We start from the raw sequence: 16,208 nt of genomic DNA on the forward strand, positions 1-16,208 counted from the left end.
CCACAAACGTGAGGCTGGTCGAACAGAGTCGGAACGCTGTCCGCAAACACGCTGCACGACGAAATACTCAAGTCCGCGCCAACACACTTCTCACACCATAAAGATCTCGTCGTAGACCTCCCCAAGCAGAAACACAATCATTCAAAGCATATCCAAAAACTCCAAAGCACAATGTGGACCCGCTGGCTCTGATCATCAGCATTATACATTATACAATATACATTATAATGTATATTTAATTATTTAAAGCGGAGAATTGGGCGTGTTGGTGCATAATTACAGACATTAATTAATTTGTGCGCTGCTGTACCTGTAATTAATTACTTGTTCTCTTTTTCTTCGCGAAGAGATGCTTTATATAGAGGAGCATTGTGTTGTCATGCCAGCAGCTCGAGCTATGACCGCTCCACATGAATGACACCCCATCTCGACGAGTAAAATAGCTGAGGTGTAGAGACGGGTCACATTGCGAAGCGAGGGATGTGAATGAAATTCAAGTACAAGAGACATTGGCTTGAAGCATTTGAACCCTTTTACAATTTTTCAGTTGTTGTTGTGAACTGTGGTTCTGAGTTTCAGCCGAACAGAAAAAGAATCAGAGCATGAGAAAATGTATGTTTATTTTTTGAGGGATCAGACACGTTGCCAGTATTTTTCTTTGGGGGACGGTGGTGAGGGGCGAGGTAAGGAAGGGGGAAGGGTGTTGCTCAACGAGAGCACTGCCAGGACGTTTGCAGGGTGGGGGGCGCTTTAGTTCAGGTTGGCGGGACTGGTCCCTTTGGGCCCGCCGTTGTCTACATGCCTGAAAAGAGTATGGCTCTGTGAGAATGTTGTCAGGACTAGAGACGCGACATTAAGACGCTATCACATACGCATTGAGTTGAACTGCAGTCTTCCTTTGCGTCAGGCGTTTTTGTAGAACTTTTTCTGAACACAGACCAACAGAGAGGCAAAATGACAATATCTGAGACTATCTAAAGACGTGTACCTTCAGCTGGTGGAGTCCTGCAATACTCATTTAAATAGCGCCTCGAGCATTTTTCAGAAGTTTATGGTCTTGCAGACTAAGACTTCGTATTCGGTATAGCGGTGTTCCTCGCCGCCGTATGGAATATAAAGGCACCCGTGGGACGGGTGAACCTTGCCGATGGTCAGCGTTCCATCATGGAATGTTCGGCCGATGTAGAGCGGCTCCCCGGTGGCGCAGCTGCCACCCTGGATGGCTCCGGTGGGCACGGCACCGTCCGCTGCCGGTACCCAAGCCATTGGAGTGCCGTTAGTGACCAGAGCCTGCCAGAGAGAAGCACGACAGGAGACTAATCAACCTTTTTTAATGCATTAAATGCTTTTAGCTTCAGTTCCCGGTGAATTAAGGCGAACATCGCCCGAAAAGGAAGCCGAACTTGAGGGAGAACTTATCCAGAATGTCTCGAACATTTCCGTCCGAACGGTATCCAGCGGAACAAACTTCAGCCCCGAGCGGGATTTGATCATCTTTCATCCGTTTATTTTCTGCCGCGTATGTTTGCGAAGGCCGCTAAGAGGAATTGAAAATTGGTTTTTTGGGAAAGGAAATGGCGCAGAAATTGTCTCACATTTCGGTGGATACCCGAACCGCGCCGTAAGGTAAGTAGGAAGGTGGGAGTGAAAGAAGAAAGAAAGAGGTGCCGTAGTGGAGGGCTTCGGAATAATTTCGACCACCCAAGGATCACTGACGCCGCACAGCACACGGTTGCCTTTGAGTTTCGCCTCCATCGAAACGCAACAAATGTTTTTAAGGGAAGGAAAAGCGCAGCCCACCACGACCGTGATCTGTAGCGCGTGCTCATGCCATCTTCTCAGAAGCCTTGCGTTGTTCATGCGGGTTGCCACACACCAAAAGCGACGAAGGTAGCTGGGCACGATGTCTTTTGCTATGAAAAGCTAAGAAAAGTAGTCGATGACGCAACCTCCAAGACTCGAGTGCGGCTACCATAATCTATGAGCCATCCTATCGAGGGCGCTAAGCCTTTTATGCAATGCGTTTTATGCTTACATCTGCTCTCGATGACGAGATAGACTGAACTTTTGGGTCTTCTATTTATAATAAACGGGGTGTGGAATTTTAGCAAAGATATATAGAAGGGGTTATAAGAAACAGAATGCAGAAGGGACAGCATATACAATCCACGCACTCCTGTGAAAGAACAGTTTAGCTGTAGGTGAGAAGGGTTGACATACGTTAGGGAGGGCAAAAAAAATCAAAATAAAAGTACCGCTGCCCGCATCGCCTATCAGCACAACGGGCTTGGGAAAGGCTGACAGGCAGAAACGCTGAAGCAGCAGCACGAACAGTAGGCGCACCTGGTACTCCTGGTGACTGTGCTCGGAGCCGTCGTAAGACACGTAGCAGCACTCGTGGGAAGGGACCACCTTGCCCGGAACCAAGTCTCCGTCGTGCATCGCCCGCCCTATGAAGATGGACTGTCCCCTGTCTTCTCCGCCAGGCACGGCGTTGGACGGCACGCGAGAGCCGTAACACTGTACCCATTGGCACACAGGCTGGTTGTGGAACGCTGCGATGTGCGTACAGGAAGTGTCGTTAACCACGGACGAGAATTTCAGTGCGTGTAATGCTACTCAAGAGCCATATCCTCACAGGAGCTGCTATTCGGGTAGTGGTTCTGCTGCTCGGACACCCACCAAGACCGCTGGATTTCGGTCGCAGATAAGGCTGCAGGCTTGGTGCATAACTTTCTTTACCCCTAATAACCACCAGAAGTTCGCATGGACGTAACGAGAATGCATAATGCGGCCACGTTCTCCGTATAACTACTGCCTATGCATCCTTTCGACTAGCCCTGATTGTGCTGCTTGTTGCGCAATCATCGGTCAGTATTACCAAATCTATGAAAATTACCAAAGTCGGTACTGTAAAATCTGTATTTACCGCCATTGCATGTTCCTCCCGTTACGGAAAAAGCGCACTTATTCTTGATTAAGCTTTATTTGGGTAAATGAGGCTGACGAAGGTAACAGAAAAGAGACAACACTTCTACGAGGCTGGCTGTTATTCGTGTGTGTGTCCTGTGTACCATGCTGCCTCACTCCTTCCACTGGTCTTAAATTGTCAAACAGTGCAAACTAGCATTCTTCTGAATTGTAGTTCTTGCTGAATTGTAACTGTTTCTTTGTTTCTACAGTTATAACACAAGTCAGGAAACGTCCTTGTGGAACACTTTGTATGTTACACTGACTCATGTGCTTTGGTAGCTGCTTCAAGGGACCAAAGTGTCGTTACTATCGATAAACTTGCGAATGATAAAATAGCCTAGCACAACTTCGTACTACCGGCAGAATTAAGTACCATCCAGAACTAAGACTTGTCGGGCTAATTGGTTTTCCTTAACTTGCAAAACAGCGCAGAAACCGCACATGACAAGCATACAAACGTAGCACTGGCTCCCAACTATTTATTTCTGTGCCATTGCAGGGTATAAAGGCGATGCGCCAGGAGAAAAATGTAGAAGAAAAACAACATAAAATGGGGAAATACATTGCCTGACAGAAGGCCTTGCATTTAAATCACACGCTCTCTTTCAATTGTCCTACTGATGATACTGCGGCACCCTCATCTCTCGTACACACAATCTTCGGAGTCTCGATAACTTTAATTAGCAGCTAATCTCTGTTCTGGGAGATACCTCACATCGGCCGTACTCGGGCACGCATCCTTAATGACAAGTATGCATTCTGCGGCAGTCCTGATTAATTACCCCGTCTGGCATTTCAAATGGACTTTTTATCCTGCTGTATAGCAGTAATCTGCCTGTCTGGCAACTATATTAGTTCCAGAAAAACAACAGTACGCGATAAACGACAGCCTCATCACGGGGATCAAAATGTTTCTTGAGGTCAGTTAGACAAACTTTCTATTCTTGCATGGTTTCGAAAAAGGTCTCTTTTTACACAAAAGAAGCCATTTTTTCCCCGGGACTGAGAGCACAACGTGAAAACTTGCACGGCTTTCAATCTTTTTAAGGCCTTGCGAAATTTTGTTAACATAGTTTCGTCACATGCATATTATCGATAACACCACTGCGAATTTTCATCAAAAGGTTGGAAAGATGTTGGCGATTTTCGAATAGTATTAGAGCCTGTTAATCGTTATGCATGAGATGCGTGACGAAAAACCCAATTGGGCATTTAGTGCTGAGGCTGTAGTATTTCGGATGTCAATTAAAAAAAAAATTACGAACGTTATATGATCGACAAAGTGCTCTCGCCGGCTGCATGGATCATTAAAAAATATAGTTGGATACAAATTTAGAATGAAGCGGCAGATGCCCCTCAAAGAAGGCCATCCAGCCAATGCGGTCAACCGATTTGTATGATCACACCGTAAAACAGCGCGCTTACACGGGACGTAGAAAGAAGACACGCACACACACAGCGCTGAACTTACAACTGCATGGTTTATTGCATTGCTCGCAATAAATACCGGAAAGGAAAACAAAAAACAACCAAAGGAAGGCGAGGAGATATCCTCCTGTCGCATCATGTACCATCTGTGATCTGTGATCATGTACCAACTGGCCCGGCAACTATCCTTAATACGATTTGTATGACGCCATGGTTAATTTGATTCAACTGTGGTTACTGACTGACTGACTGACTGACTCACTGATTGATTGATTGTCAAAGTGGGGGCCTTATATCCACCTATCAACGTACAGTGTAGCCAGCCGGGCATAGCCTGGTTATTCTCCCTGATCTTCCTTTCTTCATGCAAGGGCTTGTTCCGAGAGTGTTTTGCACTGCACGTAGGACCTCTTTCAGATTCTGAGTACAATGAGCCGCTGCTGACTTCCGTAGCTCATAATGCGTTTCAAACGTTAAGAAGGCGCAAGGCAAACAGGAAAGCAAGCCTCTACATCAGCCAAACAGGCCGATGTATCAACGAAAGGCTAAAGAATAATGACCATAATATATCCGGTTCAAAGCGCTTCTTTTGTCTTCATGTCTTTTTGGGCTCCCTCCTCGTGATGCTACGCGCAGGTGCAAACGATGCTAAAGCAGTGGGATTAAAATATCAGTCGTGGCCATCAGGGCCACCTTTTCCTTCACTAAAATTGGTTTCAAGCTCAGAAAGACAACACAGTAAGGAACATACAGGACATATATTGACAGGACATAGTTGACAGGACATAGCGCTTGGTCCTGTCAACTTGCTTCCTTCCTATTCTATCTTTCTGGGCTTAAAACCAATTCTAAGAATGCACCAACTGTCCTGCAAAAACACCCTCGGAAGTTTTCCATCATAGTGATCAATGTGGACTCATGCCTTATAGTTTGGCCTACGTTGGGTTATCTCCCAGAGTAAAGATCCTCCTGTAAGGGGAAGAATCGAAGTGGCGTAGATCTTGTATGCGGGACGCTGTTTTGTGAGCACGGAATCGGTCGCGATGTCGGGAAAGGAGGATAATGTTTAGAAGCTGTTGTTGTTGTTGTGTTGTGTTTAATGGCGCATAAGCGGCTAAGGCTATCATGCGCCAAGAACAATTGTTTAGAAGCGATGCCTTCTACCAGAAAATGAATGTTTCATCGGTAGATTCTGTTTCTCTTTCTTTTTTTTATTCTCCGTCTTCTTCATTGTTGTTATTGCTGTATATTATTTGCTCGCGCTTCGTACGCGTGCCTGCAACGACAGTGCAAGGCAGCGCTACTTGTGTGCTCTCTTGTCCTTTGCTGTTCCCGCGCTGTCATGCAAGTTAGGCGCCGCATAAAGATTTCATATAAACTTAAGCGCTGGTGATGCAAATGTGCTACACTTTGTGCGCATGTCATTATTTCAGCGCAGCCGACTAGACCAGCAGCAGAACTCGTTCATTAGCCGCTCGTCTGAGCTAGAACGTCGGTGGGCAATTTTTCTTATTTCGCGGGCTTTCCTGAGATATAGAAATATGAACATGTCTGAATTATAATTCCAAGCTTTAAACGTTAATTGTACCTAAGACGAAGAGTTAAATGTGTTGAGCTAGTGCGTTATTTAGTCAGAATGCAGCCAACGCTCCGAGTTGTTCTGTTGAGTGGCCAACAGTGTGCTTTTAGTCACGACCTCTAAACCGACACATTTTAAAGCCTGAGCCCAAGTTTCCTGATACACCCGGTACATCTCGTACAGGTTGCGCGAATGACGAAATGCTCTTACTTGAAAGATGTTTTACAAATATGGAAGAAGTATTCACACAAGGAGACTTCGCGTGTCGCTGGCGCGACTTCTCGCCAGATACAGTTATTGCTGCGCCCCATGGCGTCTTGCTTGCTATCGCGATTATCCGCTCTCTTGTGACAGCCACGCAGTATTCTTATCATAAACCGGACCCTAACCCATCGCCACTTCGCAAGAAAGTTCTATGTGTGGAAGCTTTTCCGAAGAAAGTTCGGGCTGTCCTGTGCACCGCCCGCCAACTGCTAGTGTAGCTCTCGTAGAATGAGGGGCGGATTTACGGGTCGCTTTTGAAGAGGGCGTTCCTACATGAACCATATGGTTCATCGGCTTTTTTTTTGTAAAAAAAAAGGGGTTCAGAATGGCTTTTTATGAAAATTTTTCGGTAGGTGGGGGACCGCCTTCCCCCCCCCCCCCCCCCCCCCCCTTATATATATGCCTCTGAGTGGGGTTTGAATTGGGCATCAGTATTATTTGCTAATTTTTTATCGGTAATGCAGTCCTGAATAGAGACTATCGAGCAGCTGGATATTAGTAAGAGAGCAGGCGGATATCTAAAGTTACAGGATGTCCTTATGAGTGTAATATTGCGTATGAAAAGATGTATACTGATATAATCTATAGTTACTAAGTTCACTGAAAACAAAAAGCTAACCTAAAAAGAATGATTGACGAACAAAGTTCAAAGTAACACCGCAGCGCAGGCAGCCCGGACGTTCAACTCGTTGTCTTCTATTGCTTCGACGGGAAGTAGCGCAGACGCGCGCGTATCCGGTGTCTTGCCGGATGGTGCAGCTACTCCGGCGCTCGGGTTCCTCTGAGCATTCTTTTCTACTTTTTTCTCTCTACTGTACAGCTCCGGAATTTTCAGCTTTCTACTGGCTACACACTTCTTTCTTTTCTTTCGCTTTTGATCACGTGTTTCGAGGAATGCCTTACTTTTTGTTTATCATAATGTAATCCCAGCTGGCCGAACTTCACCGAGCTCGATAAAACTGCCTTTCTCCTCACCCTTTCCTCTTCAAATGGCAGGCCGGTGTGTGGCGTCAACTACAGACGGGCTCCTATTCTGCACCCCCTTTCCTACTCCTACCTTTACTCCACCCTTGGTACGCCGCGGTGTCCATACTATATTGACTAACCCTCCCTCTAGCACATGGTTTGGCAATGCCAAGCCATCCCTCTCCTTCAGCACATCCCCAGTCCCTCACTGACTTCCTGGGAGGAGTGATTGACCAACCCTTGGACACCGGCCAGCAGTGGCTAGTGCATCGTGACGAGGCAGTGGCTGCAACATACGGGGCCCCGAACTAGGGGACCACCTAGTGGTTGACTCGGGATATATACTCCAATAAAAGTTTTTTCACTCACTCACGATGTCTATTTCGTAGGTTCGAATCAAGGGGCAGGGAGGAAAGTAGGAGGAAGGGGGCTGATCAAACTGAAATGTCATCTTTTTTCATCTAACAATCAAACTCCTTCTACTTACGACTAACTCCTGCTGCAGAGAAAGAAAAGAAACGGGCCTCATGCTAATCTGCCACCATTTTCACCGCCACTGTATATACATGTACAGCTGTATATAAAGCTGACAGTGTTTCATCATGAAGCTCCACCTCTGTGTGTTACGTGCGGACAGTAATCATGAAAGGTAACGTGAACACGAAGCGAATAATTGTTACTGTAGAATAGTTCGCGAATCAAACGGAATATGATTAGATCGCTATATGAGGAAGGGTAACTGACTGAACTTGAAAATGCTGTATTGGAAGAGGACTTGCGCAGGGATCTATGGTATTTATGCTAAGAGAGAAAAATTGAGGATATATTTAGTAACGATTTTAATACCCCACCACCCCTGATCACCGCAGTCTGCAACGTAACGGCCGATAGCTAGCCAACATTATCATTCATTCGCCGGCATTACCACTTAAGGCGAAACTCATCAACCGCAAAGAGGAGTAAGAAGGAACCGGCTGAAGCATCGCTACAAAATACGGTAATCGGTGCGTACGGAAAGAGTACGCGGTTGCTCCGAAGTTCGGAGACACTCTGCTATATTTGCGCTCTCTGGCCACGCTAGGGTAACTGGCGTCATGTGAATACTCTCCCCACCCCCGCCCCACAATTTCTTTGACATTTTAGGTGCAGTTCGATGCGAGTTTCACGATGCAAAGCTGAAGCTTATCCTCTTTTCATAAATACAATCATTACCATGACCTTGCATGACCCTGATTTTTGTGTTTGTTTTCTGCTCCCGTATTCAACCCCATGGTTCTTCACTGAATTAATTTTCATAGATAATCACTTTCCCGATTACAGGACCTTGCTTGCAGCATAGAATTAGTAACTGGCTAACCTTTTCCGAATATCCGTTTGTAGCCGTACCCTGTTAAGCATACGAAAAACACACTCGACAGAGCCTCGCTGCTAAAGGAAGCATAGCTTTAAACAGCAAAACGCATACGTGTTGCACTCACCTCCGAAAACGGACATTGTCGTGTAGTGTGTGAGTTGCTGGTTGCTAGCAGGATGTCTTTCTCACGCCTAGCGAGGTCCATAAATACGGCACCGGAGCCGGTGCAACAAGGCCAGCGTTTGCACTGATAAACCACGAACTTGACGCCGGAGCGGAAATACTGCTGTCGTCAGCGCACCAAAGAACCGCCCCCCTGAACGCGTGCCGAATCCGTGCCTCGTGCTCTCCCTGTCACTTTCTCTCCCCCTTAACAGTTGCGGGTTACATTTCACTCACCGTTTCCTGCGTCGTTAAAAGGGGAGGATACGTTTCATTACCTCACTCAGGCGCGGGTTTGCTCTGGCTTGAGCGAACACCCGATATCAGTCTGAATCACAAAAGGTATTGCCCCTGCTGCAGTCGCTTCCTGTCAGAAAGTAGGAAGAAAAACTAGGTAGTGAAGAGAAATCATTCAAGATATCTCATTTATAATGCACAGCGGATTCCTGCGCAACCTAATAAAGCAGATAAAGGTAGAAATAATGGAGTGGAAATTGCTGGAGGCGAAAATGAGGCACTAAACATACATACATACTAAACACAATATCACCCAATATCACATACTAAACCCAATATCACCCGCCTAGAAAAGGTACAGAGAAAAGCTGTAACGTTTATTTACTCCAAATTTTCCCCGTATGACTCACCCTCTGAAATAATGCAGGCTAATGGTATTCAATGTCTTGCACAACGAAGAAAAAATTTACGTTTGGAATGTCTTTACTTGCTTTGGAAACAAGAATTAGCTATTAACCCTGCCCCATATCTGTCGCTTTCAACGTCGAGGTATACACGCCACCATCATCCTAATTCTCTGACGCCGTATTTTGCACGAACAGCTTTATTCAAGTTTTCATTTTTTTCCTCGCACAGTAACGGACTGGAATGATTCTTTATTGCCTTTCGCCACACTTTGATGTTTACTAACTTTGTTATTATTGTTTTGTTTGTCATTTTACCCACCCTGCTTGGACCTGTATAAGGTTTGCAGTATTCAATAAAGAAAGAAAGAAAAGGACGAGCTGCGCCAATAAATCAGTAAAACAAAAATAAAGACGGGGGGACCGCACCTGCATGTCAGCACGTGCGCACACAAATGACCCCGATAAGGCACTTAAAAAGAAATAGCTGTTTAGAATACAAACTGGTCTATAGCAAAGAAGGTGTAAAGGACCAGCGTCTGGAGAGAATAGCACGCAGTGTGCTGAACTATAGAGCACAGCTAAACAGAACATCATATTTTGGATCAATGCTCACCTGTACAATTGTGTTTTAGCCTCGGGTAAACGTAGCAAAATGGCTTAGTTGGGTATGGTTTGGTATTGTTTTTGCGGGTTTTAACGTCCCAAAGCGACTGAGGCTGTGAGGGACGCCGTAGTGCCCCATACGAAAATGTCCTATGACCCAATTGGTCCAAATAGTTATAAACCTTTCCTATGGTTAATTTCGACCACCTGGGATTCTTTAATGTGCGCTGACATCGCACAGTACACGGGCCTCTAGCATTTCGCCTCCATCGAAATGCGACCGCCGCAGCCGGGATCGAACCCGTGTCTTTCGGATCAGCAGCCGAGCACCATAAATACTGAGCCACCTTGGCGGCTTTGGTTTCGTGTGGTTTTTGGGGTGTAACGTCCCAAACCGCGACTCGGTGATGAGGGACGCCTTTGTGGAGGGCTCCGGTGAATTTCCACTCCCTGGTGTTCTTTCATGTGCACTGACGTCGCGCAATACACGAGTCTCTAGCCTATCACCTCCATCGAAATGCGACCACCGCGGCCGGAATCGAACCCGCGTCTCTTGGGTGTAGCAAAATGGGTTCGATATGGTGCTATGCCAACACTCACGTGTTAAGTAGCGCAACAGCTACGGTGCAATTTTACTAACAGTGGCGTGTTAACCGCTTGAACAGAATTTTTATTTATTATTATTTATTGAAGATTGAGATTGCCAGAGCAAAAAATAACTCGTCTGAGAAGCCTTAGCCGTTTTAATACATCAAAAACTGCGGCAAAGCCACACCGCCGCGATCCTATCTTCCACAGCACAACACAATATTGGGCTTTCCACCGTACTGCAGGATTAACGTACAGTGTTTTGTAGGTGCCCAGCCAGACTGTAGGATAGTTGTCGGAGCAGAGCAGAATCCTCGGGAAATTAAGTTGGCGCCCTTCGCACCATCCCCAATGAAGCATTCCCGCCCTCTCGCAACACCCTGAACGCTTTCTTGCTTCTTTACAGGGGAGTTGCCGCCCGCGTGCATACCTTACGAACAGCGTGCAAGAGAGGCGAATAGCCTTGCCTTTTCCTGGCGACGTCGCAGGTCTTGCAAGCGAAGGCAAACCGGGCGCATATGAGCGGCGAAGCGTATAGCATCTGGCGAGTCCTGACACACACGGGTCGTTTTGAGGGCGGGAAGTTGGCTGTAACAGTGCGCGCCATTGTGTTTCACAAGCTTGCTTCGGCAGGAGACTCGCTTTAGTCACACGGGCACCTATAGCCTTTTCACTGCTTGCAGATTTTATCATTTTGAACATCGCGAAGAAACGAGGGCTAAGCAGAAAACACGCGCACACACGAAGCGAACTTGATTGAGCACACGTGCATACTGGGTTGTATTTCATGCACTGTATGCTGCAGCTGTGAAATCTACCGATCGGAATGCTGCTGCCACAGCCCGTAATGGCTATATGGCTGCGTCCAGAAGGGTAAATTTTAATTGGTGTATAAATCAACACCGATATGAAAGGAAAGCAAAGTGTAGTGGCGCTGCTGTCCGTGGTAAGAGCTCGAGGTGCAGCCCATGATTTGACAGTGCATCTATGAGGTCGTTCTTTCGTTAACAAAGGCCACTACGTCCTATTGAACAAATGTGAAAGTATCGAACGTCCTTTAAAAGCTGATGTATTGTTAAAAAGTACTGATATTTGCATGTCAGAGTTACTCCTATAGAACGGGAGCGTGGCCCATAAAACAGATGTAAACAAAACTTTGTAAAGTAACTTTATTATTTCACAGTGCACCGATGAAAGTGGTCGTTCGCTAACAGCTGACAGGTACTACATTTAAAAAGAGCATGAAAGACTGTAGGGCACGAAAGCACTGCTGTCAGAAGCATCGTGTCAAAAGCCCCGCATCAAGCGCCTCGCTACATTTGCCCCATTTTAAAAAGCTGCGAAGTTCAACTCACAACATGCCGCGACAGGAGGGGGAGGGGGGGGGGGGGAGGAGCACAGTTTCCCGTCCAATGGCGTAACTCATATACAATAGTACGCAACATGCTGTTATACCGTACGGCTATATTAGGCAAGAAACGTTGCATTTTCTCAATGAATTCGTTCAAGTTGAGGGTCCTATCCGTTCTTTGAGGTCCTTGATTATATCGCATATCGCATTTTATCACATTTTCGGTCGGTTATAGCACCTGGTCGCTATTTGAAATCTGCAGCAGGCAACTCAGCTTGCAGCTTCGTTTCTCTTGACAGCGTTCACGAGAGCAAAAGTATTAGGGAGTGCCTTTAATGAAGCGGCTTTTTTATTTTCATGACGTTCATCCTTTGCCCTAGTACCACAGGAAGGGCTTCATGCGCTTCTTAATCAAGTGCAGCGGCTACCATGCGATAGAAGTAAAAATATTCTGCCGACATAATGGAAAATCGAAAAATGTAATTGCATGCTGGTCAAAACCACAACTCTTTGTTTCAACGCTGTGGGCTACGTATCCCGCTGGCAATAGGCAACAGCGGCGCAAATGCTATTATGAAAAAGAGCCCACTTCAGGCACAGTATTGGAGGTGTACACCGATATCTCTAAGGACTTCCGTTATTGAGTCACAGTGCGATAACCACACGACCAATCCATTTATACGCTGTGGAGTGGTAGGGCACTGTGTAAGCGAAAACGAACTCTGTAGTAGCGCCATCCACTGCGTAGAACTTGTGCTGACAGTGTGACTGCTCGCGTTCAATTCCATTCAGAAGCTCAGCATTTACATTCTTTTAGACGCTTACCATTCACAGCGCTCAACCTAAAGCGTTTTCTTGACGGGTGTCCGGTGCAGCCTCGACTGAAGAATACATGGGCACCTATGTGAGCAGTACGCTCCCGGAAAAAGGTGATAGCTCCAGTTACGATGCAGGTGCCTATAAAAAAAGTCTACCATATTTCACAGCAGTGACGACTCTATAACCAAGCCGATTATCATGTCTTTCTCTTTAGTAATAACTTCACTACGCAGTTTTAAATGTGTTTGGGAATCTTCGTTTGCTCCACACTCCAGCCGCGTCGGCGGTTGATGGAAAGAGTTGAAAGACAGCACAAGGACGTTGGTAACGCCGCTGGGCGTTGCTGACGCAGTTGCTGACGCCTGCGACGAAGCGCTTGCAGAGCTAATAACGTTAAACTAAAGGAAAGCTCGGCCCGAACGAGGAGGTGTTATAGAATGCTTGCGCGTTGTTTCTCCGCAGTTGCGTCGTTTCAACCAAGGAACTCTTGCGCAGCCTGCGCCCGGCTAGCAATAGAGTAAGCTTGAAATGGGTGCAACTTCCTGACACCCCGTGAGCTCAGGACATTTAGAACGACTTTGGTAATGGCTGTAGAGGCAGCCTGTTAGTTGCCGATTGAAAATCGTCAAGGAACTTCTTTCCCTTTGCGTAAAATGTCATGCCTCTGACTTCCTGTTTCGCATTTTTTCTGACGCGAGCAAAACGAACGGCAACGCAGGAAGGGTGAGCGTTGTGCCCAGGATACGCCGGCGCGTGCGATTGCAGCTGCGCATGCAATGTCCCAACACAATCGGGGGCAGCGAAGAGGTGACTCCGATTTTGTACAATAGCACTCTGTAATCACCATTTTTTAGTGGTCAAGGAGCAACAAACAATGTACCTCGTCACCGCCCTGCGCTATCGGGAGTGTAAGCGGTGGTGATGTTATGAGGAACTCCGATTGTCGAGAGGAATGAGTGCAGAGTGCACGAAACACGTGTACTCTCATCGCAGAAAGGGCGGAATCTCTGACCAACGCATGGTGGACATAATTACACTCTCCATAGCGTATCACAACTATCGCAGGTCAGCGCATAGGGCTAGTTATAGAAAAAGAGCGCATGGATATTAAGCCAGTCTGAATTACCAGGGAAAATTAGATCAGTTGCACTTCGTCTAGAGCTGGAAAATGTTCGACAAATCGCAAGAAGTAGGAAGCTTTCGGAATAGTTTTCATTGATTAGTTAGTCATGTTGCACTGCATCCATATTGCTATTGTTTTGTAGTAATATTGTGTTAATCCTGCATCGATGTATATTTCCCATCATTCTGAATAATTTTTAAACAGTGCGCGGTTGTTGAACTCTGTCTTGATCGCTGCTACACCAAGCATGTATACCATATGGGGCTAAATTAGCTTCGGCTTTGGGCCCAACAGTTGTTTGCTTATGTTGTACAAATTAATGACGAAATAAGTAATGTCTAATGTCAAATTCGCCCTCACCCGTTGCGATGGAGTGGCATCGACAGCTGTAAACCCAGAGCCAGTGGTGCAGTTGTACATCACATGTCCAACATTCTCGGACAAAGTTTTTGAATAATAAAAAATTGTAAGGCATTGTTATGGATATACTGAAGGTAACGGCCAGATCTTCTGGTGTGTAACAAGATCTTTCTGTTAGCACGTTTCCATCGGTCGCATCGAGCAGTTAAGACTGCCATAGAAAACCAATGGGGAACGCTTTTGACGACAGAAAAAACCTCAATAGCAAAACCAAAAAAAAAAAAATTGGAAGACTACCTTCGGGTGGTCTGCGGATATATTGATTGTCATACTAAAATCTTACATTACATGAAGAAAATTGCGTTCGTTAAATGTTTCCCGCTCAAAAATGTTTTTGTCCAGAATTTTATGGGCATGATTGCTCGTGGCCTTGAGTCGTCTTGAATCGGCTGCTGCGATTGGCCAGCGTTAGGGCGCGCGTTAGTCGTGAGTCGACCTTACGCACCAGGACATGCGAGCACTTTTGTAATACACAAACTTGTTTCGACGACATTCATAAAACAGAACTACTTTCACGCACAGACACTATATTGGCCAGCACGCGAGCGCTGTCCAGTCACAATTCAGTCACAATTCCAGTCACAATAAATGAAATGAAATGAAATGAAATGAAATAGCAGATGGGAAGGGAGCTACCGTCTCAAGCAGCACCGAACATTAAAATAATGTTCCGAAATCGTTGCGGAAGCTGCAGTAAAGCTTCATGTTACATTGAAACTCTATGTTAACGTCAAAAATTAAAAATAACTTTTTAAATCGCATGGTAAGGACTATACAGTTAACTTTCCAACCAAACGTTATAATTCTGTAGTTAAAGTGTTATTTTATTGTTAAGATTATAACTTTTACGCATTAAAAGTTCTTTTGTTATTATACTGTTCGAATTATGACAATTAAAAGCATTGCCAATATTTCCAAGCATTACCATTGTTTGCGCAGTAATGATCTTTTTCAACTTGCAGAACTTTCTAGTCAAGACCTTAGATGGTAGCGTAGGCTGCATAGAAGCCCATACGTTAAAAACATGGCGGCTCATGGTGCGCAGCCAGCGCCGTCTTCGAAATGCGTGGACAACTAAAAAGTGACGTCATAATTAAAACAAAAACGCGACGTTGAAGTCACGTGTTTTAGTGACGTCATATTCGTGACGTCAGCGTCACGTGCTGCTTGGCGGGAAAAATAAACTGCTTAACGCCGCGACGCTTCAGCGCGACACCCGACACGAGAACGAAGAAAGAAGACACGACGAGTGCCGACCACCAACGCCATTTTAGGTAGTCAGTTCTCGTTGTGCCTTTTTCCTTCGTCCTCGCCTCAGGGGTCGCGCTGAATGTCAGGAAAGCGATGAAATGTGACGCCGCCAGACAGGTTATCGCTCGCACATCGTGCAAGCGCACGCCTCTTTTTTGCGGACGTGGGCCCCATGGCCACAGACGATGCTCTTTTGGGGCAAAAGCGACAGAACCGCACCCAACCGAACGAAACTACACAGAAGCGCTGGCAAAAGGGAAAAGCGGAAATTGTACACGAACGATGCACACCAAGAACTCGAGCAACAAGCAACGAGGAAAAAGTAGGGCTAGCAAATCCAGTTTCAAACAAAAGCAAGCAGAATGGCCAAAAGATATGACAAGGGTATGACATCAGAGCACCGTCAACCTTGGCATCGTCCCGCTGCCATTGACGCTGCTCTGAGCGAACGGTGTCATAAAATTTTTACAAAGCACGCGCTATACTTTCTAATAAAATGCACACAACTAAAACAGTTTAAAAAGAAATCACTGCAATTGTTTTTGAATGCTTTTGAAACACAAAATATGTCCTAATTATTTTCCTCTTCTAGTCGTGTTTGTCCACTCATTTCATTTTGGCGCTTTAGTTCCACCACTAATTTGATGTCGCTAGCACTTGGTTCTGGACCGCATTCAAGCTCC

At 45.9% G+C, this 16,208-nt stretch overlaps 1 protein-coding gene across 1 annotated transcript; it reads right to left on the bottom strand.

Annotated features, from left to right (window-relative positions):
* Positions 1 to 600: 600 nt before the first annotated feature.
* On the bottom strand, positions 601 to 8,853 carry LOC149350195 (pfs47 receptor-like). The gene is made up of 3 exons (XM_089576851.1): positions 8,689 to 8,853; positions 2,344 to 2,555; positions 601 to 1,290 (listed from the first exon to the last, which is right to left on the bottom strand). The coding sequence occupies exons 1-3, from the start codon at positions 8,702 to 8,704 to the stop codon at positions 1,042 to 1,044; spliced, it is 477 nt and encodes a 158-aa protein (XP_089432977.1). The 5' UTR covers positions 8,705 to 8,853; the 3' UTR covers positions 601 to 1,041.
* Positions 8,854 to 16,208: the final 7,355 nt, after the last annotated feature.

This window comes from Amblyomma mixtum, chromosome 3 (assembly GCF_055824585.1).
Source record: "Amblyomma mixtum isolate Tamu chromosome 3, ASM5582458v1, whole genome shotgun sequence".
Taxonomy (NCBI): Eukaryota; Metazoa; Arthropoda; class Arachnida; order Ixodida; family Ixodidae; genus Amblyomma; species Amblyomma mixtum.